The sequence below is a fragment of the Hermetia illucens genome, chromosome 2 (assembly GCF_905115235.1).
Source record: "Hermetia illucens chromosome 2, iHerIll2.2.curated.20191125, whole genome shotgun sequence".
In the NCBI taxonomy this organism is placed as follows: Eukaryota; Metazoa; Arthropoda; class Insecta; order Diptera; family Stratiomyidae; genus Hermetia; species Hermetia illucens.
This window is the reverse complement of record NC_051850.1, coordinates 176,082,735-176,107,177: the sequence shown is the minus strand read 5'-3', so window position 1 is coordinate 176,107,177 and position 24,443 is coordinate 176,082,735. Positions and strand designations below refer to the sequence as shown.

The 24,443-nt window shown below is 45.4% G+C and overlaps 1 protein-coding gene across 1 annotated transcript; it reads left to right on the top strand.

Moving 5' to 3' along the window:
- Positions 1-2,304: 2,304 nt before the first annotated feature.
- Positions 2,305-23,606, top strand: LOC119648999 (protein nutcracker). The gene is made up of 2 exons (XM_038050941.1): positions 2,305-2,857; positions 22,690-23,606. The coding sequence occupies exons 1-2, from the start codon at positions 2,698-2,700 to the stop codon at positions 23,532-23,534; spliced, it is 1,005 nt and encodes a 334-aa protein (XP_037906869.1). The 5' UTR covers positions 2,305-2,697; the 3' UTR covers positions 23,535-23,606.
- Positions 23,607-24,443: the final 837 nt, after the last annotated feature.

Genomic DNA, 24,443 nt, shown 5'->3' with positions numbered 1-24,443 from the left:
AGCTCTTCAGAACTAGACTCGCTGAAGCGATTCTCACTGTCGGAGACTTATTTCCAAGGCAGTTTGGTGTTAGAGTAGAGAGATCCACAGCTGATGCTGTCATGCAAGTCATGGATGCTGTTCGACGAACGGAGGCACAGCTCCTCGTAACATTTAACGTCAGAAACACCTTTAATTCCGTAAGATGGACAGACCTTCTAGGCACACTACACAATACTTTCCACGTGCCGAACTATCTCTTACGGATATTGAGGGACTATCTGAAGAACCGCCCCCTGCTCTATGAAACGCTAGAGGGTCAGAGTAGGATGGAGGTCACGCCGGGGGTAGCACAGGGATCCACCCTAGGGCCGGACCTCTGGAACGAAGAATCGCGCCTGGTCGGTCTAGGCTTGCCTTAATAAGGAACTCCAGACATCTCGGTTTTACGCTGAGGACCACCAATTCGATATCCCTAAAAGCTGTCTGGCGTCCTGACCTACGCTATCGCTCTATCTCAGGCAGAGTCTGTCTCGTCTTCCTTTTTCTACCATAGATATTGCCCTTATAGACTTTCCGGGCTGGATCATCCTCATCCATACGGATTAAGTGACCCGGCCACCGTAACCGGATTTTATCCACAACCGGACGGTCATGGTATCGCTCATAGATGTCGTCGTTATGTAGGCTACGGAATCGTCCATCCTCATGTAGGAGTTTCAACCTTGCATATCGTTCCATATCGTTGGGCGAGTCGATAATCGAGTCAAAACCAGTAGTAAAGTACCTTGGACTGACTCTTGACTCAAAGATGAGCTTTTTTGAGCAACTCAAAGCAGCAGGGAACAAGGTTTTAGCTGGAGTTTCGGCGTTAAGCAGGATAATGGCAAATATTGGGGGTCCTACGTCTAGCAGGCGAGGTCTCCTGATAAGTTTAACGCAGTCTGTCCTTCTCTATGGTGCAGAGGTATGGGTTGATGCTCTTGGAAAGGAGGAATATCGTAAGCGTCTCGCGCAAGTACAGAGACGGGGAGCTTTGCGGGTGACGTCTGCGTACCGCACTGTTTCTGAACTGGCTGTGATGGTAATCACGGGAGTGATCCCCGTTGCCCTTCTTGCTAAGGAGCCATATAAGCCATATACAAGCGCAAGGGATGTGGTTGCTCGTGAGGAACGGGAACGCACTCTAGACGAGTGGCAATTGTCTTGACTGAATCGGAAGCATGACAAGAGACTTTTTTTCTTGAGAAAGGTGGGATGGCAACATAGGGGATCTCTCTCCAGACAACATTGTCGAGAAGAGGCTAAGGGGTACTGACAGGTGGAGCCGTGTTGGCCATTACGTTCAGGTCCTTCTCGTTGCAAAGAAGATAGAGCTCGGTGAAGTAGCCGGATGGAAGAGGGTTCCCTTCCTCCTCTCCCCTCTTGATTTGAAGACTCCGCAAGGCGGGAGAGTTTAGGGATTAGCCCGAAGTAAACGGTTCCACGTTAGTTCTTTGACGATGGGGAGGTGTTTGGAAGTGTTTGGTTAGTTGCGGGAGTCGAAACTCTATGGGTAAATGCATTCACCTGATCCAGGATCCAGTGCCGTGGAGAGAAAATACCGGCCCGGGTGAAAATTATGCGGGAAAAGCGAAACCCGGAGTAAAGATGATTCACGTTTGGGGTGGAAATTATCCTCCTTTTCATTGAAATCTTCTTTTGTGGAACTTGTGATGAAGGATAGAATTTAGTTTTCACTCGAAGGGCCCCAACTCACCAGCTATAATGTTGCAGAAAACCCACTGTTCAGCCTATTTTCTGAGCTGCTTTACATTGCTCAGGGCATACCAATGTGAGGGTGAGAGACTATTTTTTTTAATGGCATGAAGCACGAAAGCATCATAAAATTGGTATCCTTCATTGACGATTCAAGCGTTGACGTCTATATTTAATGTCCGTAAATGGATCTTAAAAAAGTTACGTCCACCACCAAGATAGCGTGGTATCCGTTAAGTTGTTAAGATAAACAACATCAGTAGATTTTTAACGGGCTCGAACATTCAGTTGATTTTCAGTAAAGGATTGCCGTTTTCCGAACGCACTCCAAAGAGTGTCTTCAACAATTGCTTTAATTTTCGATTTCTAAGTAAACTTGTTTTGAGGTACATTTCGGCGTTTCCTTTTACTATAAGGACTGTTCACTCCGTCATTTTATTTCATCCCAACCATTAAAAGGAATTTTGTTTGACAATTTTCCGTTCACAAATTTCAAATTCCATATGATTCCCAGTTGGAAATCCAACTCCAATAAGAAAAATCAATCAGCTGTCACGTACCATCTGACATTTGCACTGTCGTGGTTTTTTGCTAACAAACGTCACAAGTGCTCGTTGCGTTCCGTCATTCTCTTCATATTTCACTTGAAATATCGAATTAGATTGTTGCCGGCATACATTCGCCGTTGTCTCAGAAATACCTTAAGAAAATACGTAATCCATGAATTGCATTTTCGTCGTGTACACGCGCTTCTAACGTTTAATTCGTACGCAATCCGCGGTTACAGGCGAGTTGAATCATCGGCTCGTTCGCGTTGCGCGCAGTGTTTTGTCCCGCGAAACGTCCGGTTTCGCTGTGAATTTCAGTGAAAAATGACAATTTCGCGAGTGTAATTTGTTCTAAATTGGAGTTGTGCAGTCTGTGTATATGATTGTGTGAAAATTCAGGTTCGTATGCAAAATGGAAGTGCATAGTTCGGAATCGAAATCAAACGCAACGGCGGTGGCTGGGTCGACAACAACAGGAACCGGGGAGGCGACGAAGCAGAAGGAAAATGAGAACGGCAATGGAGCTACGACGGCCGTGGTGGCTGCAAATTCCACCGTCGATGATTCAAAAGGTAAGAGAACTGCCGCCTGTTTCCCATGCATTCTTATTCGCAACACTTTGCTAGTAAGTAGGGCTTGCATCCGCAGATTTTTGCCCTCTCAGATCACTCGCAAGCGATTGGAAATTTCTGGCTCGCTCGGGATATCTGACTTCTAACGTTTTATCTTTTCTGTGTGTTTTTGATAAGATAAAGACTTCCAAAGTCAACTGCAGTAGATTTGTTAAGTATTTCGGTGTTAATTTTGAGTTGTTTGTGAAAACATAAAAATCGCTGGCTTGATATCAACCGCGGGAACCACAACCGGTCGCCGGAGGGGCGCGTCCCGGAGAAACGGCGACCGTATGCTAATCAACAGGTGGTTGTTGACAATGTTGCGGTTGAGTTTGAAAAACATCCGAAAAGGAAATTCCACGAGGCTCTGCCCCAGGTCCGTTCTTTCGCAATGGTCCCAAGGAGGCGAGAGTTTTCTAAGGTTTGGGCGGGGAGTACAGGTTTGCCCTTCTAATTCTGAGTCGTGCGTTTATGACGCTATGCCGTTGACTCACCTGGCGAATTAATAGCCTCATTGAGATTGCTGATCGCTCGAATTCTGATCGAGTTTCTTACTTTTAAGGTCATAGTCGCAGCACTAGCAGAGTCACAGAGACTTTGAAAAGCGGTTTTGTTGCTTATGGGTCGTTATGACGACGTTATTGACACAACGTTGAATTAGTTTAGTCGCGATTGAATAGAAACTGTCGATCTGAACGATGTTCTCCTTGAATAATGTACTTCACGTTAATATAGTCCAAGCGAATTTCCTGAAAGTGAAGTTAGAAATCTACACCGCTTAGAAAAGATAAGCGTAATTGTTTTTTTGCGACAAATTTAAATGTAAATCAACAAAAATAATTTGTAATTTTTCTGTGATGCTTCTTTAGTGCTCAATTAGGCTCATACAAAGCTTATGGTATTTGGGCAGCTTTAAAAGACTTCAATTTAAAAATGTGGTTTTTAGCCGTTGAGAGACAACAGAGATATTTGTAAATTTGACCATTTGATCAACAAAAAAAAATATATAATCGTCAATGCCTCTAAGCTCGCACTTACTACTCCCACGTGCCATAGTTCCGTACGATGGAATGCGCTTGAACTCTCTTGCCTCTTACCTTACTCTGACCTCCAACAACTCTCTCTCACTTTTCCCTTCTACTCTCTCTTTCCATCAATTCTCCTGACTCCACTGCCAACTCCCCCTAACAGTCCTGGGACCTTCTCTGTTTTTATTTCTCTTCCGTGTTTACTCCCTCGATTGGATGCATACTGTTCCGAATTTCTGGCCATTCCTCTTCTTACGCATCCCTGAGTTGAGTTCCAGATTGGCAGTCTTGACACCATTGTCTGACCTGGGCCCAATGGATTTCCTAGTCTCTTCCTTGTTAACTGTAAACAATACATTTCCCCATCTTCTGCGTATAATCTTTAACAAAAGTCTTGAACAATGCTACTTTCCTCATCTTTGGAAAGGGTCCTTTATCATCCTTATCTTCAAAAGCGGAGACCTTTCTCTAGCTGTGAACTACCGTCCCATCTTTTTAAGGTTTTGTGTAAACACAAAGCCTTATTAAAATCGGTTTACTGTCTGTCTGTCTGTCCGTCTGTCTTTTTTTTTTTTCTTGGCGTTGGAAGGTGGAAAGGTTCAAAACCTACTGCTGGCTCCTGCCACGCAGTTATGTGAGACTTCTACTCACTAAAACCACCTCCTTCTCATTCCACTCTCCCCACGGAACTCCTATCAAGTATTGCATCGCGGGGCTGGATCAGCTTTTAATTGCGGCTCATTATGGTTCTCTCCCTTCCTTGTTTTCGTCGTAGTTCTTCCTGCCTAAGCTGTTGGTGAATAGCTAGCAGTTCCTTTACAATCTGGTTCCAGGCATCCGTTGACTCCAGCATAAACTCCACAATGTTTTCGGGTGTTAAACGCCTGTCTGCGACCGCTTCCATTCTTGTTCGGTGCGCGGTGAACCTGGGGCAATCAAATATGACATGCTCCGCATTCTCAGCCACGTTACCACATCTTGGGCAGCATGGTGATTCGTCGTGACCAAATCGATGTAAATAAGCACGATAACCTCCATGTCCACTCAAGAATTGTGTTAACTCGTAGCTTAATTCCCCATAGTTTTGTTCAAACCATCTCCGAATATCCGGAATGATGCGGTATGTCCAACGACCAGTTTGGGACTCGTCTCATCGCTGTTGCCACCGTTCGATAGATTCCCACCGTGCCAGCTGCCGTCGAAATGCGCTAGACTCTCCAGCTGCATACGTTTTGTCGTAGAGTCGCCGACTTTCCTTCGCCAAGATGTCTATGGGGAGCATCCCTGCTAGTACATATGCCGCTTCTCCTGATGTTGTCCAATATGCACTGCATACCCGGAGTGCACTTAACCGATACGCCATTCCCAATTTTAGGCAGTTCACTTTGTTATTCAGAGCAGTTGCCCAAACTGGAGCTGCGTAGGGTAGCACGGAGCTGACTACCCTGGAGAGCAGAAGACGCCGACTTTGTCTTGGCCCCCCAATGTTCGGTAGTATCCTCGAGATCGTTGTAGCGATGGAAGACGCTTTAGTTGCGGCGTACTCAATGTGTCTTTTGAAGTTGAGTCTTCTGTCAATAATTACTCCCAAGTATTTGAGCGATGGTTGGGAGTAAATTGTTTTTCCGCCAACTTTGATTTTCACAGTTGTGTTCTTTCTTCTCTTGCTAATGAGAACTACTTCTGTTTTATGCTCGGCAAGTGAAAGGCCAGAATTTCTCAACCAGGAATTGATCTCCCATATCGCTTCATTTGCATAGATCTCGATCTCGTCTTGGTGCTTTGCGACCACCGTTATTCCGATATCATCGGCGAAGCCAATAGTTGTCACGTTGTCTGGTAGGCGTAGCGTCAACACTCCATCGGACATAACTAGCCACAGCAAGGGACCCAGGACAGAACCCTGTGGCACTCCGCAAGTTGTCGGGAATATTTTTAGCCCATCGTCCGAGTCGCAGTAAAGTCTTCTCCCAAGGAGAAACTCGACCACAATGCGTACAATGTACTTCGGGGCTTGTATCTTGTCGAGTGCCTCGATGATTTTTTTCCATTTTGCACTATTGAACGCATTTTTTACGTCGAGGGTTATTACTGCACAGCATTTTCCTTCTTCTATTGCAGCCTGAGCCAAGCCAGTTAGCATGCTGATTGCGTCGACAGTTGATTTTGCCTTACGAAATCCGAATTGTTTGTCGGAAAGGCCTCCTTCCTTTTCCGCAACAGCGAGCAGTCTGTTATATATTACTCATTCAAATAGTTTGCCAATGGTATTGACCAGACATATCGGCCTATATGAGGAGGGGTCACCCAATGGTTTACCTGCCTTCGGAATGAGTATTAGCTTTTGTACCTTCCATTGCTCGGGGAATTCTCCTTCCCTAAGGCATGCCGTGAAAACTTGGGCAAACGTACCTGGTGCTGTCCTGGCGGCTACCTTCAGGGCAATGTTAGGGATTCCATCCGGTCCTGGAGTCTTTTTTTCAATCAATCTTTTTGCTGCGTCTAGAACCTCCTCATTTACCACTATCGGAACTTCGTCGGGATTTAACTGTACTGCAGGCAGACTTGTACCATTCAGATCCACTGGGAATAGAGTGTTCACTATATTCTGCAACAACTCTGGGCAAGTAATCGGTGGGGAGCGCTCGCCTTTTAGTGATAACATCACCGACCTATATGCGTCACCCCATGGGTCAGAATCAGCTTCAGTACACATCCGCTTGAAATGTTCGGATTTGCTCCTTGCGATAGCTACTTGCAATTTTTTCCTTGCATTTTTATATTGCACGTGTAGCTCCTCGAACTCAGGTCGGTTTCTTCTGTGCTGAGAGTGTCTCCTAGCTTTGAGACACTTTTTCAGGCATTCCTCAATTTCGGAATTCCACCAAAAATTAGGATTTCGTCTTCGGAAAGTGCTACGTCGAGGCATAGTGGCATCGCATGCCCGCTGCAATTTTTCCACGACCTGTGAAACTTTGTTTTGTGCGCTTCCCGATAGCAATGTATCTTCCAGAAGTACCTCCTTGAACATTTCTGCGTCGAATTTCTTAGTTACCTAGCTCATCGTTATTCGTGTTAATGGCTTCAAATTATTCCTTTGCGAGGTTTAAAAGATGATAGCCTGATGATCGCTGTGTGTGTACTCCTCGCTGACACGCCACTCCAAGTCCCTGATTAGGGTATCACTGACGAAGGTGAGGTCTACCACCGATTGCAATTCTCCCCTCCGGAATGTGTTGGCTCCCCCAGAGTTGGCAAGTACAACGTTCAAGCGCGAGAATCTCTCCAGCAATATTCGTCCGCTTGCGTTGGTTTCTCTGCTACCCCATTCTTCTGCTCATGCGTTGAAGTCGCCGGCTATTACTTTGGGGTTGTAGCGACTTGCATTGAAGGATAGTTTCCCCAGCAATGACGTGAATTCCTCTAATGTGAGGCTCGGTGCTGCGTAACAGCTATAGATATATATCCCTCCAATCTTGGCACGGGTGAACCCGTCTTCTGGATGTCTTTTCGCATCTACTATAGCTTGGCTTCCGCAGCTCCATATCGCCGCCTTACTGGTTTTGTCTGCTATCCATACTCCGCTATGCAGATTTTCGTATTGTTCAGATACAATCGCAACGTCGACGTTGTTCTCGAATACGCTTTGGGAAAGTAGGTCTTGGGCCGCTCGACAGTGATTCAGATTGAGTTGCAGAAACTTCATTTGGCTTTATTTATGAACGTCTTTCTGAACACTGGGCATTTACTGCTTCCTGCAATGTGGGCACTGTCATTACTTTTTGCTTCCACACAGAATACGCACTTGGGCATTCCGTTGCAGTCCGTTGCCAAATGCTGTCCGTCTGTCTATCTGTCTGTCCGTCACACGCATTTTTCTCGGAGACGGTTATAGCGATTGACACCAAATTTGGTAGAAAGGTGGGAACTGTGAACGCTCACGTATATAGTGAGTTACATCCTTTTACGATGAATTTAAGGGGGGGTCCCCATACATGCAAAAGGGGGGTGTAAATTTTTTTTTCATCAAATATAGTCATGTGGGGTATCAAATTAAAGGTATCGGTTAGTCCTTTTTGAAGCCGGTCTTAGTTTTGACTTTTGTTGAAAAGGTGGGTAGTGCGGGGGTTTGAAAGTGGTAATTTTTTAACGAACCCATTCTCAGCAACTACCAAACCGAAAAATCTGAAAAAAATCAGGAGGCTGCCACTAGGCTCCGAAATACCCTCCATACCGATACCTGTTCAAATAAAGTTAATAATAGTATATTACTATAATTTTTAGTAATTGACAGGAAAACCCCCTTAAGTTCACCCTAGAACCACAAAATTTTGCAGCAATATAGGCTACAGTATAGAGCATAATCTTGCCAAACTTGGTAAAAATCGCACTGTTACTAACAAAGTTATACTAGGTCAAAACTGTCGCTTCTCTGCAAATTCGAGACTATGAATGTCAATATCACTTGAAAGTGGCTATTTTCACATAATATATGCATATTTTACGTGCTACATGCTAATGGGACAAATGCACACTCAAATCTTGTTATAAAAGAAATACACAAAACCTTTCATACCTGAAGCGTCTAGCTTTCGGTTTCCCGACTTGTTTTTCTTCTTGTTTCAAAATCATTGAGAGATACGTCATTTCATTGTGAAAAACCAGCATGGTTTCGTGAAACACAGATCGACTGCTTCAGCCTTTCTGATTTTTAAACTTCTTTGCTAAATGCCTTAATTCACCACACAGGCTATTTACACCGACTTCTCTAAAGCATTTGATATAGTTCACCACAATAATCTCCTCTCTAAACTCTCTGTACACAACTTCCTTTATCATACGGTTCCTGCAGAGTTTTTGTTCCTGATTACTCATCCTGTTCCTTCTCTCATTGCTCTTTTGTTCGTCAAGGCTCTATACTTGGCGTCCTACTATTCCTGTTTTTTATTAGTAATCTTCCTTCCTTCTAGATCTGCCTGTGTTTGTTTTACACAGACGGCCTGTTCTCTGCTTTGTCTCATCATCAATCAACGTTGGACTGTGCTGTCATGCAGTCCAACGTTGAAACTGTGGTATGTGCCTTACACTTACACTACTTTCAAGACCTGAGTGTAATCTTCGATGACAAACTTCGTTTCAATGCCAACTTCCCTGATATTATTAATCGCGCTTCCAAAATGTCTAATTTTATTCGTATCCCTCACCTGTACAACGTAAATTCATCTGGGCCGTCTTTTTCAAAAGAACCTTCTCCGTGTGGGCTATCCCTCATCGCTCCGCACCTCCTTTGATATATGTACCTTCTTCAAACTATGTATTATTTTCCGCATTGACTGTGGTAGTACATGTAGTGCGGACATTTTAGGACTTAGCGAAGCTCGACATCTTCTTTTACTCCTATCGGATGGATCGGCCCAAACAACAATCCGAAACAATCCGAACAACAAACAAACCATTAGTTTGGTTCAGATATGTCGATGACCACATATACACGAGAAGCGCCATGAATTCCTGGTATACTCAAACGGGACACATTCAGATATTCGATTTTCCATGGAGAACGGACAACATGGAAAGCCACCCTTGAAATTAGTTTGGCAAATTCTGAATTTAACTTGCAAAACCTATATACAGATAACCAATGCACGCCAGTAGATCTACATGCAACTTCACATCACGTTTCATCGATCATAAACGCCCCCATCCATAGGACTATGAACATTGCAAGCAAGGCGCAGTTGCATCAGGAATTAAAAATGGTAAGACAAGTGCTCATTCTCAATGGATACATATCTAGGTAAATCAATCAATATTAGTTAGTTAATTTAGTATGCTGGGGGGAGCCGCAGCTCCGAACACTCACACCTTTGTTAGACCCATTGTATTATCCCCGTAAATCGGCTATTCAATGGCTTCCCGCCTACGGTGCCCGTGAGCTTTAGTGAATCTGAGAACATTCTCCATAGGCAGAGAGCGTGCAAATTGCTCACTGAAGATAACCTTATCAAAGTGTTTTCGTATGAGGTCTGAGGAGGCCGGGCAACTGCATATGAAGTGCAGTGCCGTCTCTCTCTCCTCCTCACATTGGTTGCATATAACTGAAATGACCACCCCGATCTTTTCCATATGGTAGTTTAAGGAACAGTGTTATAAGCCCTACTAGGGTTTTCATGTCCTACTTCTTGAGGTACAACAAAAATGCCGCTCTAGAGGCCCAAGGTTCTTTCACAAGGATTTTCCCCTACCGGCAAGAGTTAAAATTTCTCCGCTCGGTTGCGTGAATCCTAGCAATTTCATCCTTCAGAGTAGAATTGACAATGGATGGCCGGATGCCCAAAGTTAAGGCATTATTGTGCCAGTATGTCAGCCTCCTCAATACCAACGTTGAGTGCCCTGGCACTCACATCAGGAATGCTTCGTTCAGTCAGCCAAGTTTCAGCAGTATCTCATTACAACTCCACACCACCACTGGCTTGATATGTCGATGCTGTTTAGTGCTGATAATACTGCTCGACTGTCGGAATACATTCGATTTAGGATAGCTCCGAGTGCCGCAGTCGGCGTAGTACTCATTGCTCCAGTAATATTTAGGCAACTGGGCCCAAAATCTGTGTCAGCAGCTTCCTGTTGTTAGCAAATTTCAGTCTCGGCCGCCAGACGACGTATGCATACAGCAAAATGGGTTTTATTTTGGATGTGTGCATCCAGTGAATCTGTTGGAGTGACAGTCCCCAGGTCTTACCTATCACAGCCTTGAAGCATCAGAGCAATCTGCAGGATTTCTGATATTGTTCCTGGATATGGCGCTTCCGCGTTAGCTTGGAGTCGAAGTGTACTCCTAAATACTTGACGGTTTGTACCAGCAATATTTCCACCTTTGTTAAGGTGGGTAGCGTATAGTTACCCCACCTGACGTTTCTAGTGAACATAACTAGTCCAGTCTTCTTAACGTTCACCATAAGTCTATACACTAACTGTGGATTTGATGCAGAGTTGCATTCAAGCGGTCACATACTGTGTCCGCAAACTTGCCGGTAGTTATTACAGCTAGATTGGTATCCATTACCAGGAGCCATAACAGAGGGAAGCGAACCCCTTTCTCTGAGCAGCGTCTAAGACATCCTGCTTCAATAGACTTCTGGTCGGCCCCTACATGAATTTTTCTCCACTCCAAGATGTGAAGGATCCAACTGATCAACAGCGGATCGATTCCATGCTGTCTTGTTGTGTCACAAGTCGCCGCGAAAGAGTCATATAAGCGTGTGCTATGCAAGCGCAGCAGTTATTCCGAATATATAGATCCCAGCCATCCAGTCCCTCTATTACTAGAACAGGAGTGATGCCATCTGTACCTGCAGACTTGTATCTATGGAACGAGTTAAATGCCTATTTTCCTGGATGCCAGATTTTGGTCTCTCGGTTAAGGGCTGTATGCACCTGTCGGCCCCGAGATGCGATTTTGGATGCTGTCTGGGAAGTGCATTTCAAGTAAATGGTTAGCCGTTTCTTCATCGCTTGCTGTGTACCTTCTTTAACAAGGATCCACTGCTTTAAGAGAGCTCCTTCGCAAAAGCGTCTCTTTGCAAACAGTTCGATAGTAAGGAAAGTTTACGGCCTATCGGCTCTCGTTCCTGTTTTGCTGCTTAGCAGCATCCATTTGGAGGTGTTGAGGTTATTCTGGACACCAAATTGTTCCAGAACCTCAGCACCATTACACTCTTCTTCTGGAAGGAGAGGAGAGACCCTTTTCAGGGTTACCGGGCGAAGTCTCTTTGCTGCTTTTTGTGTCGAAGAGTTGGGATCATCCGAGGATCGCTGCAGCTTCGATTTTGCCTTAGCCGCAGGTCCTCCGGATGTTCTTTTCCCCTTAACCTTGGCACGGCCCGTGGGTTGTGATTTACCCGGGGGCGGTTTGCCTGTGGGCGTTTTGCCTGAAGGCACTACTACTCGGGGTTGAATCGTCATGATCGAGATTTAATGTTGGTTTTTTTAAAGCGTTTTTTGTTTTTTAGTTTCTCATAATTGGCTGCCATGACCACAGTTTTATCTGGGAAAGTAAGTTGATCTTGGCAGGGACCCTTTTTGTCAAAAGAAGGCTAGTTGAAACTGGGGGTCACCTGGTACCCAAAGTTTACCATTCAAGGCCACATCTAAATCCCTGTGATCATTCAGCTCTCGGCATGGTAGTCACATCTTGTCTTGGGGTTTTGATTACTGCTTAGCTTTGGGTGTCACCTCTTCTTTCCTAGAGGATCTTACTGAGCTGCCTCGCCACGTCGAGGGAAGCAATTGTGCTGTTAAAATAACCGACTCCAAAAAACAACACACCTTATATAAAAGGTACAAAATCTACAGATAGGTTGACCCTGTGCTGAGAAAGGCAATTTCTAGCAACTAGTAGACTGAAAGACTTACCGATGACTGTATAGTGATCTTCAGTATTATGTTGGCAAAAAGGAAGACGATTACTGGCCCCGCGAGGGTAAATACTGTTTCACACGCAATGAGAGTGACGAGCGTTTATACACATATTTATCTAAGACGTGCTTTTGCTTTCAGAGATGTGCCTCCGCCTGATTAACCATTTCGTGTGCGGTACGGGGTCCCGCTTATTTGGTGGTAGTTTTTTTTTATTTTAATACGGGTTCTCATTTGATTCCCACGAGTATGGGGGTTAGGAGGTGCTCCATGTCATAGCCCCCCCGTAGCACGATAAGGTCAAACTTCCTCTGAAGCGACCAGGTATTAATGAGGTTCCGTTCGAATACAGTCAGTTACCCCGACTGGAAACTATTCAATGGACACGGTTCGCATGACACCCTAAATTGGGGGAGGTGTTTTTTGACTTTTGTTAATAGTAGGGTCACCTCGTACAGGGTGTGGCTATCACCATTCACTAACGGTCTTGGTAGACGAGAGGCTTGGCCCCTGAAAAGGCATACACCCTCCCAGAGGAGAGACAGCTCACACAAGAGAAATACGATGGCCTCAGGCAGCTATATTCCGCATCAGTCTATCCTGCAGTGCACTCGGGTCTGTTTACTCGAGGTGTGAAGTGAGACTTCAGAGGAATTTGAAGTCAAAGGCGAAGTAAGCCAGCGTTGCATTCTGTCATCAATCCTACGTTATTAATCCTTCATATTTTTGTTTTCGCTGGAGGACGGGGTGGGACCAACAAAACCAAGGTTTTCATATTAATGGGGAGGACACTGAAGACCTCGATGAGCCATGTTACTCGATACAATTTTAAACGAATAACTACATCAGCGTATGGGCCAGGTACTTGTAGACGTCTTCGTTAGGAGGCGAAAGTGACAGTAGTTAGGTCACCTAGAGGCAAATGAAGCACAACTCCGATACCTGATTACGATAGCACGTAGATATGGTTGGCGCCCATATTCCAATTTAGGAGATAATGGCAACCTTATGTACTTGCAGAAACGCTGCTGTTTTTTCAGTCGCCAATGTTGAAAATATACTGATGGCCCCTGTAGGTGTACTGTTCATAGACCAGTCAGATAGTCCTCCCAACAAAGCTATTCCACTCCATGCCCACCTGTTGCATTGTTGAAATCAGGACCGGGGATTTTCCAACACCAAACGTTAAGTCAATTCCTTAAAAAATCGGCCCCTAGGAGTGGGTGCTTCCTTGAAATGCATGTTTCATGTTACGTCCTCCTATATACGGGACATTTGTCGCTAGCTACAATCCTGTCTTCAAGTCCACCCAACTACTGGCCTATGCTGACGATATCGACATCATTGGAAGAACCACTCGAGACGTACAAACTGCCTTCATCCAGATCGAGCAGGCAGCGCGAGATCAATGAAGGCAAGACAAAATATATGGTGGCAACGTCAGCACCGAAGACGAATTAACCAACAACATCAAACCGCACTGGTCAAACACGAAGAAGAATAAGGATAGGAGAATACAACTTTGAGACCGTTGACAATTTCTCCTATCTAGGGTTGAAAATCACAACCGATAACAGTTACGATGATGAAACCCGGGCACGGTTGTTGTCAGCCAACAGAGCCTATTTCAGCTTACAAAGACTGTTCCGCTCGAAACGCCTCACCATAGGGTCAAAGCTCTTACTCTTACTTACACTATGATCTTGCCAGTCCTCATGTATTCCTCGGAAACTTGAAGAAGAAAAATTGCGAACTCTTGGCCGCATTCGGTAGAATCCTCCGAAGAATTTTTGGCCCCCTACATGAGGATGGACGATTCCGTAGCCTACACAATGACGAAATCTATGAGCGATACCATGACCGTCCGGTTGTGGATAAAATCCGGCTTAATAGGTTACGGTGGGCGGGTCACTTAATCCGTATGGATGAGGATGATCCCACCCGGAAAGTCTATAAAGGCAATATCTATGGTAGAAAAATAAAACGAGGCAGACCTTGCCTAAGATCAAGCGATGGCGTAGGTTAGGACGCCAGACAGCTTTTGGGGATATCGAATTGGTGGACCTCGGCGCAAAACCGGGATGTCTGGAGTTCCTTATTAAGGCAGGCCTAGACCGGATACCGGTTGTTGCGCCGTTGATGATGATGAATCTCATCTTCATAGAATTTGCGTTGCACTTCGGCTCGATTCAGTGTGTGAGTGTGTGTTTTTGGTTGCGTCCTGTGTTTTTGAGCCATGCGTTCGGCAGCTGTATATTGCTGACAAACATCACATAAATCATCAGTTGGCTGGTTCGTTCCATGTTTTTAAAAATGTTTTCTTGTTCAGGGGGATTTCCAAAATCTCCTCTTGGCACGCTTCCACGTACTTAGGGTGGATATCCGCCTTGGAGAAGGTTGACGGCAATTTCATGACTCGAAAATCTTTACAGCGAGCGATTCTGCGAATGAATGAAGAAATTTGACAGCACACACATCAGCTTGGGTGTATACTCGGGAAGTGTGATAGAGAGTACGCCCAGTCAGTTCGTGCATTCGCGGTTTCCAGGCTTTCTTGATCAAAATTTTTCACGACATTCTTAAAGCGCGTTACAACTACGTCATGCAAAAACAAAAGCATGGCGTGACAGACTCTAATATGGCGAAATAGAAATGTAGTTATCAGCAAGTGCTTGGAGTAACTTTTTTCCGCTTTGCATCTTGCTTTGTACTTTCACTTTCGTACTCTGATTCTAATGCTGCATTTTGGTGACATGCATCAAAGTGGCTTTTTAAAATCAGGTCTTGCTCTTCTTTTGTCAGCTCCATGAATGGTCGTCCCCTTTCTTTTACCAATTCTCGGGGTATTTTCGTGTTACTTTTTTCTCCTTTGTTACATCTTCACTGGATGATCTAAGTAAAACAGAAGGTTGTGCAGAGGTTGTACTCGCAGTCGGTTGCGGACTAGAACTTGGAATAGACACATCCATAGGCTGTGTGGAAGTATCAGCTGCTTTATTTTTTAGAGACACGTGCTGAAGTAGCTGCAATTATTTCTTCATCGCCACTACTTGCATCGCTCGATACACTCTCACTGTCACTTTCCTTCGTCACCTTCATATTACACTTACTTAGCTAACTGACCTGTCTGGCATCAGTCAACCGACTATACCACGCGTACTTTCATACAGCCTAAACGGCGCCAATCAGACGTACAACGTATGTCGTGTAACAGCCTTACTCAACTTTAAACGCGTTTTTCTCGAAAAGTACTTTTTAGCCATGAGGCCCCTTTCTTTCGAACCCGTCAAATATATTCCTGATGTGGCATTAACATTCGTTAGGTCAACAAATGAACTTAGTCTGTGTCCGTGGAACTTAGACTTATATTAGCCAGTACCAAGTCATTTGTCAACAAATGCTTCTAGTAGGTTTGGTCGCAATATATTTATCAACTGGCTACCCCACTCCATGGACCACGTTAGCAATTATTTTAGGACTGGCGTCCAACGCCAAAATGTCAAGTATCTCGTATTGTGATGTTTTTTCACTAAGAGAATCGTGACACCAGTGGAAGTGGACTCCATTGATTTTTGACCTGACGTTCTCTCGGATCATCAACGGCGCAAAAATCAGTATCCGGTCTAGGCCTGCCTTAATAAGGAACTCCAGACATCCCGGTTTTGCGCCGTAAACTGTAATAGGCTCTGTTGGCCGCGTGCGGATTTCATCATCGTAGCTGTTATCGGTAGTGATTTTCGACCCTAGATAGGAGAAATTGTCAACGGTCTCAAAGTTGTATTCTCCAATCCTTGTTCTTCCCGTTTGACCAGTGCGGTTTGATGTTTTTGGTCGATTCGTCTTCGGTGCTGACGTTGCCACCATATATTTTGTCTTGCCTTTATTGATGTGCAGCCCAAGATCTCACGCCGCCTGCTCGATCTGGATGAAGGCAGTTTGTACGTCTCGGGTGGTTCTTCCCATGATGTCGATGTCGTCAGCATAGGCCAATAGTTGGGTGGACTTGAAGAGGATCGTACCTCTTGCATTTACCTCAGCATCACGGATCACTTTCTCGAGGGCCAGGTTAAAGAGGACGCATGATAGGGCATCCCCTTGTCATAGATCGTTGTTGATGTCCAATGGTCTTGAGAGTGATCCTGCTGCTTTTATCTGACCTCGCACATTGGTCAGGGTCAGCCTAGTCAGTCTTATTAATTTCGTCCGTGGCCGTGTACAGTTTTACCTTGGCTATGCTATCATAGGCCGCTTTAAAGTCGATGAAAAGATGGTGCAATTGTTGTCCATACTCCAACAGTTTTTCCATCGCTTACCGCAGAGAGAAAATCTGATCTGTTGCTGATTTGCCTGGAGTGAAGTCTCTTTGGTATAGACCAATGATGTTCTCGACGTATGGGGCTATCCGGCCTAGCAAGATAGCGGAGAATATCTTATAGATGGTACTCAGCGACGTGATACCTCTATAATTGCTGCACTGTGTGATATCTCCCTTTTTATGTATGAGACAGAGACCTTGAGCACAAGTTGATAAACCACTAGGTGTAACTGGTCGCCTCCATATTTAACCAATTCGGCTGTAATTCTATCGGCTCCTGGCATCTTATGATTTTTAAACCGATGAATTGCACGGACTGTTTTTTCTATGCTTGGTGGTGGGAGTATTTGTCTGTCGTCTTCAGTTGGCGGGACCTCCAACTCCCCGATATTTTGGTTGTTGAGCAATTCATCAAAATAATCAACCCATCGCTCCAATATGTCCATTCTGTCGGAAATCAGATTTCCCTCTTTGTCTCGGCAGGATGAACATCGAGGTGTGTAAGGCTTCATCCTACTGCATTGTTGGTAAAACTTCCGCGCCTGGTGCGGTTGCTCCCTGTACTTTTCTAGTTCACAGACTTCTTGGTTCTCCCAAGCTTCCTTTTTCCGTCTGTGAAGTCGCTCCTCCGCTCGACGAAGTTCGTGATAAGCGTCTGCGCGTGCCCGCGTTCTTTGAGAATGCAACATTATTCGGTATGCGGCATTCTCCCGTTTCGTTGCTAGCTTACATTCCTTGTCAAACCAGCCGTTCCGACTCCTTTTGCGGCTGAGGCCAAGTATGTTTGTGGCCGTATCCATGATAACGTTCTTCAGGTGATTGTGAAGATCATTTGTTGATGCTTCATCTCCAGGTCCTGTGTTGACTGCGGTTATTGCGGCATCCATTTACCTCTTATAGGTGTCGCGGAGGACTGTGTTGTGGATGGCTTCAGTGTTCACTCTGACCTGATTGTCAGGGGGGGATTCTAGGTGGTATTGTTATTCGAGCTCGGACCACCATGCCTACGAGATAGTGATCCGAGTCTATATTGGCCCCCCTATATGTTCTGACATTTATCAAGGCTGAGAGGTGGCGGTGTTCGATCAACACGTGGTCAATTGGGGGACAATAAGACTTTCAGAGGGATTCTCGATTCGCAGTCGTATGGGGACGAGGTAATTGTAAAAAAAAGAGTCCATTGGTCACGTTTAGAAGCGTATGGGGTCGCGACTATAAAAAAAATAAAGATATTGGATGGAAAGAATAAGGGGAAGTTGACTGATCAACTTATTAGACAGCTCACAAAATTTTATGGACTCGCGATTCACTGCACTGCTCCTCATCGGATGAAAACCCCGAACACTCCAAATGCCTCCCCGCCGCAAAGATAATATGTTAATTGGTACAAGTGACGTCAGACCGAGGCCAAAGGAACTTTGGAGACTTTCAAGCATGACAGATTGCCCATAAATCCCTCAATCGTCAAACTACTGAAACTGCTTTATGAAAGTCTCTCATCAGATAATTTACTGGAAAGATGTTCAGGCGCCCATACCCAAAATAACAATGAGTCACTCAACGGCTGCATTTGGAGCTTGTGTCCCGAACATTTTCATTCGGGGAGGCTTGGAAACGAGGTTACGATTTTTTTGGCGGTGACGATCTTGAACGAAGAATTTTCATCGGTTCTACAAACCATGGCAGTCATGAGGATCACCTTGGCATCTCACGCTAAAACGTACGCCGCTCGACTCGACGAAAACTGTTTAAACCGCTCGAAACGCAAAGTCAGTGACGCGGCAAACGGGGTACTGGGGGAGTTGGGAGTGGTTTTGGTGGGTAAAAATTCCAATTTCGGGTGTGCCAGAGTCATTTGAAGATTTCCACCTCCTTACAGGAAAGACAGATAGGATTGAAGGAATCGGTCCTTCAAGTTAAGTGGAGTCAGTCCGCAGTCTACCTTACAGACAGCCGCATGCAAGGGACTCGCCTGCTCTTTGCTGTAAAAATAAGTGCGCAGCGAGTCGACTTGGCGATGATGTTGTGCCGCCACGTCAACCACGCCCCTACCTCCGATGTCACGAGGCAGGTTGATCCGCTCCACGGCAGACTTTGGGTGATGCATTCGGAATTTGGACATAGTTGTCCGTATCCGCCGCTGGACTTTTTCCAGATCGGTCTTCGTCCACGGCAATATTCCGAATGCATAAGCCAGTGAAGGGATAGCGAATACATCCAACGCGCTTATTTTATTCTTCTCCGAGAGATGCGATTTCAGCACCAGCTTTATACGTCGCAGGAATTCGGACAGCAGAGCATCCTTCAGATCACCAACTCGAGCATGGGTTCCTTGCAGAATTCCTAAGTATTTGTAGAAGTCGGTCTCAGTCATAGCTTCGATGCGGAGGTCACCAATGCTATGTCCGGCATGCGGCTCGTGATGACCTTTGCGGATGGCTTGGATTCGACACTTGTCTAATCCAAACTCCATCCGAATATCACGGCTGAACATGTCGATTATTCGCAACAGACTTCTAAGATGGTTGTCAGTACCAGCATACAGCTTGATGTCATCTAGGTACATCAAGTGTGTCAGTTCGCATTTAGCACGTAAGCCATATTTTATTGCAAAACTATGCCCTCTAGCATCATTCAGTAGCCATGAAAGGGGGTTTAGTGCCATACAAAACCAAAGAGGACTTAACGAATCCCCCTGGAAGATGCCCCTCCGTATACGGATAGGCTCTGAGGTATTAGCACCCTCAGATGTACGCACCGATAAGGTGGTATGCCACCCTTCCATGACTGTCGCCAAAAACTTTATTAGTTTCGGATCAATGCGATACAGATGTAGGATGTCGATTAGCCAGGTATGCGGAACGCTTTGGCATAATCGATATAGCAACTGAAGAGGTTTCTTTGGCCTCTAGTTGCTTGTCCTATAACTACCGAGTCGATAATGAGTTGCTCTTTGCAACCCCTTGACCCAACTCGGCAGCCCTTCTGCTCTTCGGACAGAATGTTGTTGGTCTCGAGGTGCGCATTGATCCTTCCACTAATAATGGACGTGATGAATTTGTAGAGGGTTGGTAAGCAAGTGATCGGTCTTGTGTCTGCGGGTTCCTGCACCGTGTCCTTCTTAGGAATAAGGTAGGTAATCCCCGCAGTGAGGAAAGGTGGAAATTCCTCCGGCCGACTCATGACCTCATATATACTGCGTGCCAACCGACTGTGTACGCTGGTAAATTTCTTATACCAGAAATTCTGTACCCGATCCAGACCTGGGCTTCTCCAGTTCTTCGAGCTGTTTATGGCTCGTCGAACTTCCTTTTCGGTAACATCCGCAAAATTCATACCAGGTGTATTGGCATGGCGGGTGCCTTCGGCGGTGATCCACTCAGCATGCTGGGCAAGTAACCTCCAAAGTCCACCCCAATACTCTTTCGCTTCCGTTATCGAGAATTGTATTGTCTGGGCGCTCTGTTGGGATTCGTTGAGAGATCTGAAAAAGCTCCGCTGGTTCCTCGCGTATGTTGCATTCTGGACACGTCTGGAATAACTTTCGCCATACCGCCATACGTGCATATGACAGAAAGTTTCTGTTTTAGTGTGTCCAGAATTTCAACAACGGGTGTCTCACAGGGGATGGCATAATTCCGGTAAACCCTCTGCACTTTATTTCTCACCCGTCGGCTGGCACTGCCAGTGCTGATCTGAATCAGTCTAGCAATGTCCTGCCTTAGTGAGTCCCGCCGACGTTCCAGACGAATTTTCCATGGTGGATCTCTTTTGTCACTCAAACCAATAACGCGAAAGCGAATCTTCTGACCGTGCACTCTGATAGCCGCAACTGCACCACAATACACAAGTGATTGTAGTTGCAGCAGCGACTTATCAGCACACAGTCGAGATGCAATCTCATCATTGATTTGAGATAGAATTCTCGGAGTTGCTGGAGATGCATAGAGCCTGGGAATACCTGGTCTATGCAAAGGATCCATATCCGAGAATTCTATACACGCTCTTTGGAATTCGTCCCGAACCTCAGCGGAAACCTCAGCTGGACGGTGGAGAAGAGTGCTTCGGCGAGTACTGAACCTGTTGCCTGCAATGCGGCGTGGTGTTGTTGATGCCACCGCCTCTGCCCCCATCGACTCTCGGTCACCAGTTGCCCCGATGACTTCAAGTCGAACACGCTCCCTGATGGTGGCCGGGATTGTGTCGCTGCGAGTAATAAAGCGGTACTGGTCTGCGACTCGCTGCACAGTCACGTGTGCGAATTACGGGAAACGCTCGATGAATCTCTGGTGCAACAAGGGGCGGTAAGATGTTGTACCCACCCCCGCCGTTATTTCGTAGTAGGAGCGGATGATGAAGAGGTTCATTTCTTCAGTCCATTTCATCCGCTTCCTACGCGAACCTGCTGAAGTGGTCGCCACAGATTGTGGCGAAACAGCTGCAGCAGGCGGAGCTGTGCTCCTGGTCGTCGTGGCGCCTAGACGTCGAACCGCCCCACGACTAGCGGTTTCGACGCCGTGCTGTCCATTACGAGAGCCGATCCAGTCACCAAGTCAGACGACTTCCGCCGGTTATCCGTACCGGACCTCAAATTTCTCCTTCTTCTCATTGTTGGTGGTGCATTTTATTCCTAGCTGCCAGGTATTGAGATAGCTTCCTTAGTGAGTAATCTGCAAGACTGCAAAGTTCCTGTACTTTCCTCACCTACCCCCTGAGACGCTGCGGTGGCGTACAGCCATTCAGACTGAAGCTATCCATCCCTCCTCCTTTCACAACCGGGCTTGGGACCGGCTTCGGCGGAGTTTTTTATTATTATTATTCTGTTAAGGGAAAATCGCGCCGCGTTCTTAAAGAATTATGGTGCTCCTTTTACTGGTTATAGTGTACCTATTAATCATAGTATCTCAAGCAAGCCTATAACCGTTAAAATTTTAGTATATTCCCTACTTCCAGATCTTTCAGCTTTGCATCTGGTATCAAGTGTTCTCCCAGATGCCTCGACCTACTTTGCACAAGTGCCGGACACTGTCCCAGGACGTGTATAAAGGCTTCCCTAGGTGATAGTTTAGCCGGCAGTGACCAGTGGGAATTCCCACTATGATTTGGAGGTTCTTTTTGGTGAGGTTTAAGCAATCCTTTGTGCGCATTGGTTTGTATCTCTCAATAAGCACCCTGGACTGCTCCATCCCTGGTAGGTCCACTCAGTATAGTTCCCTCAACCGTTCCTCTTCATTTCTTAGAGTCATAGCCCTGAAACCGTTTCCGATTTCACAGAAGGGTTCTGGCCCGTGTAAAGGCTGCTCCCTTCTTGGCTAGTTCGTCCGCTGCCTCGTTGCCTCCCAACCCATCATGGCCTGGAACCCAGAGTGTCCAGACCTTGTTGGGCGAGCCGAGTGTATTCAGTCTTTCAAAGATCATTATTAACTCGTCAGCTTTTGGGGTCGCACTACTGGGGTCCTACATGCAATTTTGCCAAACGGGCGAGTAGATGTGTCCTTTTGTAATATTTAGGACCCCGCCTAAGAAATTTCGAGAATAGTACGATGTTTTCATCAAATTAGCCCAACTTTCGCCTGGCTTTGTTTTTGAATTTACAGATGCATTTCTCATGTTTCCATTTAGGTCCACGATTTCATTTTTATTAGTACATAAGCCTTTTACCAGTTTGTACAGGACATGAAGTTTCTCCATATTTTATCAATTTATCGCTAATTAGTTTGCACGACAAGTTTCGGTTTTCTTTTTCGTTATTTCGTTTTTCTTTTGCAAACAATGTGAATAATGAATTTGGACGATTTTTGTTTTGTGTTGATTTGATTTTACCCATTCATATGCAACCACTTGGTGTTATCTACTTAAATGTGTTAATTAACATGATTTTATTGCTTCTGCAAGAGATTCGTTTAACATTCGTAAGTAATCAGCATGCAAATACGCATCGTGCACATACACACACGTTGAACTTTTCGTAACTAGTTCCAAATGCAAATATATGCAATCAACATGTTGTACTTCTTCTTCACTTTCAGTTCGCACAGTTGGAGCCAAAGCTTCCTTTCAAGGTTCCAGTTTCGCAGAATCGTCTCCATCAGGAGCGGGTATGTTGCTCCTGGAAGAGTCAACGATGGAGACTATGCCGCAATATTGTCACCAACTATTCGCCTCAATCGCTTCAAGTCAACCATCGCAAATCGATTTATTGATGATTCTAATCTATTCTGTGGCGTTGGAGTCTGGCTTTGCTTTGAGCAGAGTTGTAGCCGAAGCGGACCTCGATTCCACATATTGGGGGTCGATATTCCATGCCAAGAATGTGGACAAACTGTCGAAACTTTCAACTGGTCTGAGCAGCAACACCGAGAACTTCTCACTTAGGCTATCACTTTATAAGTTTCCCGGAGCAGTGGACTCAAGGCTGGTTGGAATACAGAGCGGTGATTCATTCATTGTGACGATAACGCCTGACAACGATTCCCCTGGATATAGCCTGTGCCTGTCACTACCGAGATATGTCCTGTATTCAGTGAAATCACGAAATATTGCCGCCAGATTCCAGAACTTGAAGGAGCTCGCTTTTATTTTGAAGGAATACATATTCTGCCCAGCGCGAATAGATCTACTCGAATTGTGCGAAGTGGATGCCTATGTGGGGCTGGGTGGAATCCCAGAAGAAATAATTTTTTTAATCTTAAGCAAACTTAAAATAAAAGATATTCAGAGTTTATCGAAAACTTCACAGAAGATGAGATATTTTTGTGAAAATTATCGTAGGATATTGTCAATGAACTCTTCGAATAGGAGAGATTCGAGTACGAGTGGAGTTCCCAGTTCAGCTAGCATTGGTTTCTTTCGGCGGATTACTGATGACTATTAAGGGGTTTTGTATTTATTTTGGGATTTGTGAACTGTGTTTTTTATATAAGAATAAATGAATGCATTTTGTAAATTGATGTTTTATTGTAACACTTGGATATTTTTCAGGATTTCTGCTAAATGTATCCAGTATCCATTTGGTAGCTCTTATCACCATTGTAAGGATTCCAGTGGTCGTCCAATGCAAGTAGCCGTTTTGTGCTGTAATACAATTTCATACCCGAACCTCTATTATTTCGATCATTCTTCTTTTTCTTCAGCTTTTGTCCCGTTCACAAGCGGGGTCAGCTTGTCGTGATAGGTTTCGCCATTTGGCTCTATCAAATCCCTGATCTAGAGGCAATCTCGAGGCTTTTAAATCCCCATCCAGCGTATCAAGCCACCGTTGTTTCGGTCGGCCTTTTGGTCGCTTACCATCGACTTCGATGTTCAGACCAATCTTGGCAAGAGAATTCTCGCTGGCGCAAATTACGTGACCATACCATCGAAAAATGGGGCATGCCTCATACAGACCCCAGAGGGAAACGAATTATGGAAATGGCGACGTGAACAGAACTGGTAACCTTCGCGTCAGAATCACTGGTGTCACTGGTGGACTGGTTGCTAGTCCTGGAAGACTTCTCGGCAAGCGACCATCAATACATTGCCTTCGAAATAGTGGACACAAACTCTAGGTGTGCGCTATCCCGGCGCTCTTTCTGTGCATGGAATGTTGCGAAAGTGAACACCGGGGGATTGGTCGAAACTCTTGAAACAGGTGGGGCCGCGCTGGATCGTACTATTGGGGTCAGTGGCACTGCAGTCGACACCGTCGTAAATTCAATTATGGGCCTGATAATGACGGCCTGCGGAGCCTCCTTGCCTAGGAGGGCATCAAGACGTGGCAAACCTTCTATGTATTGGTGGATAG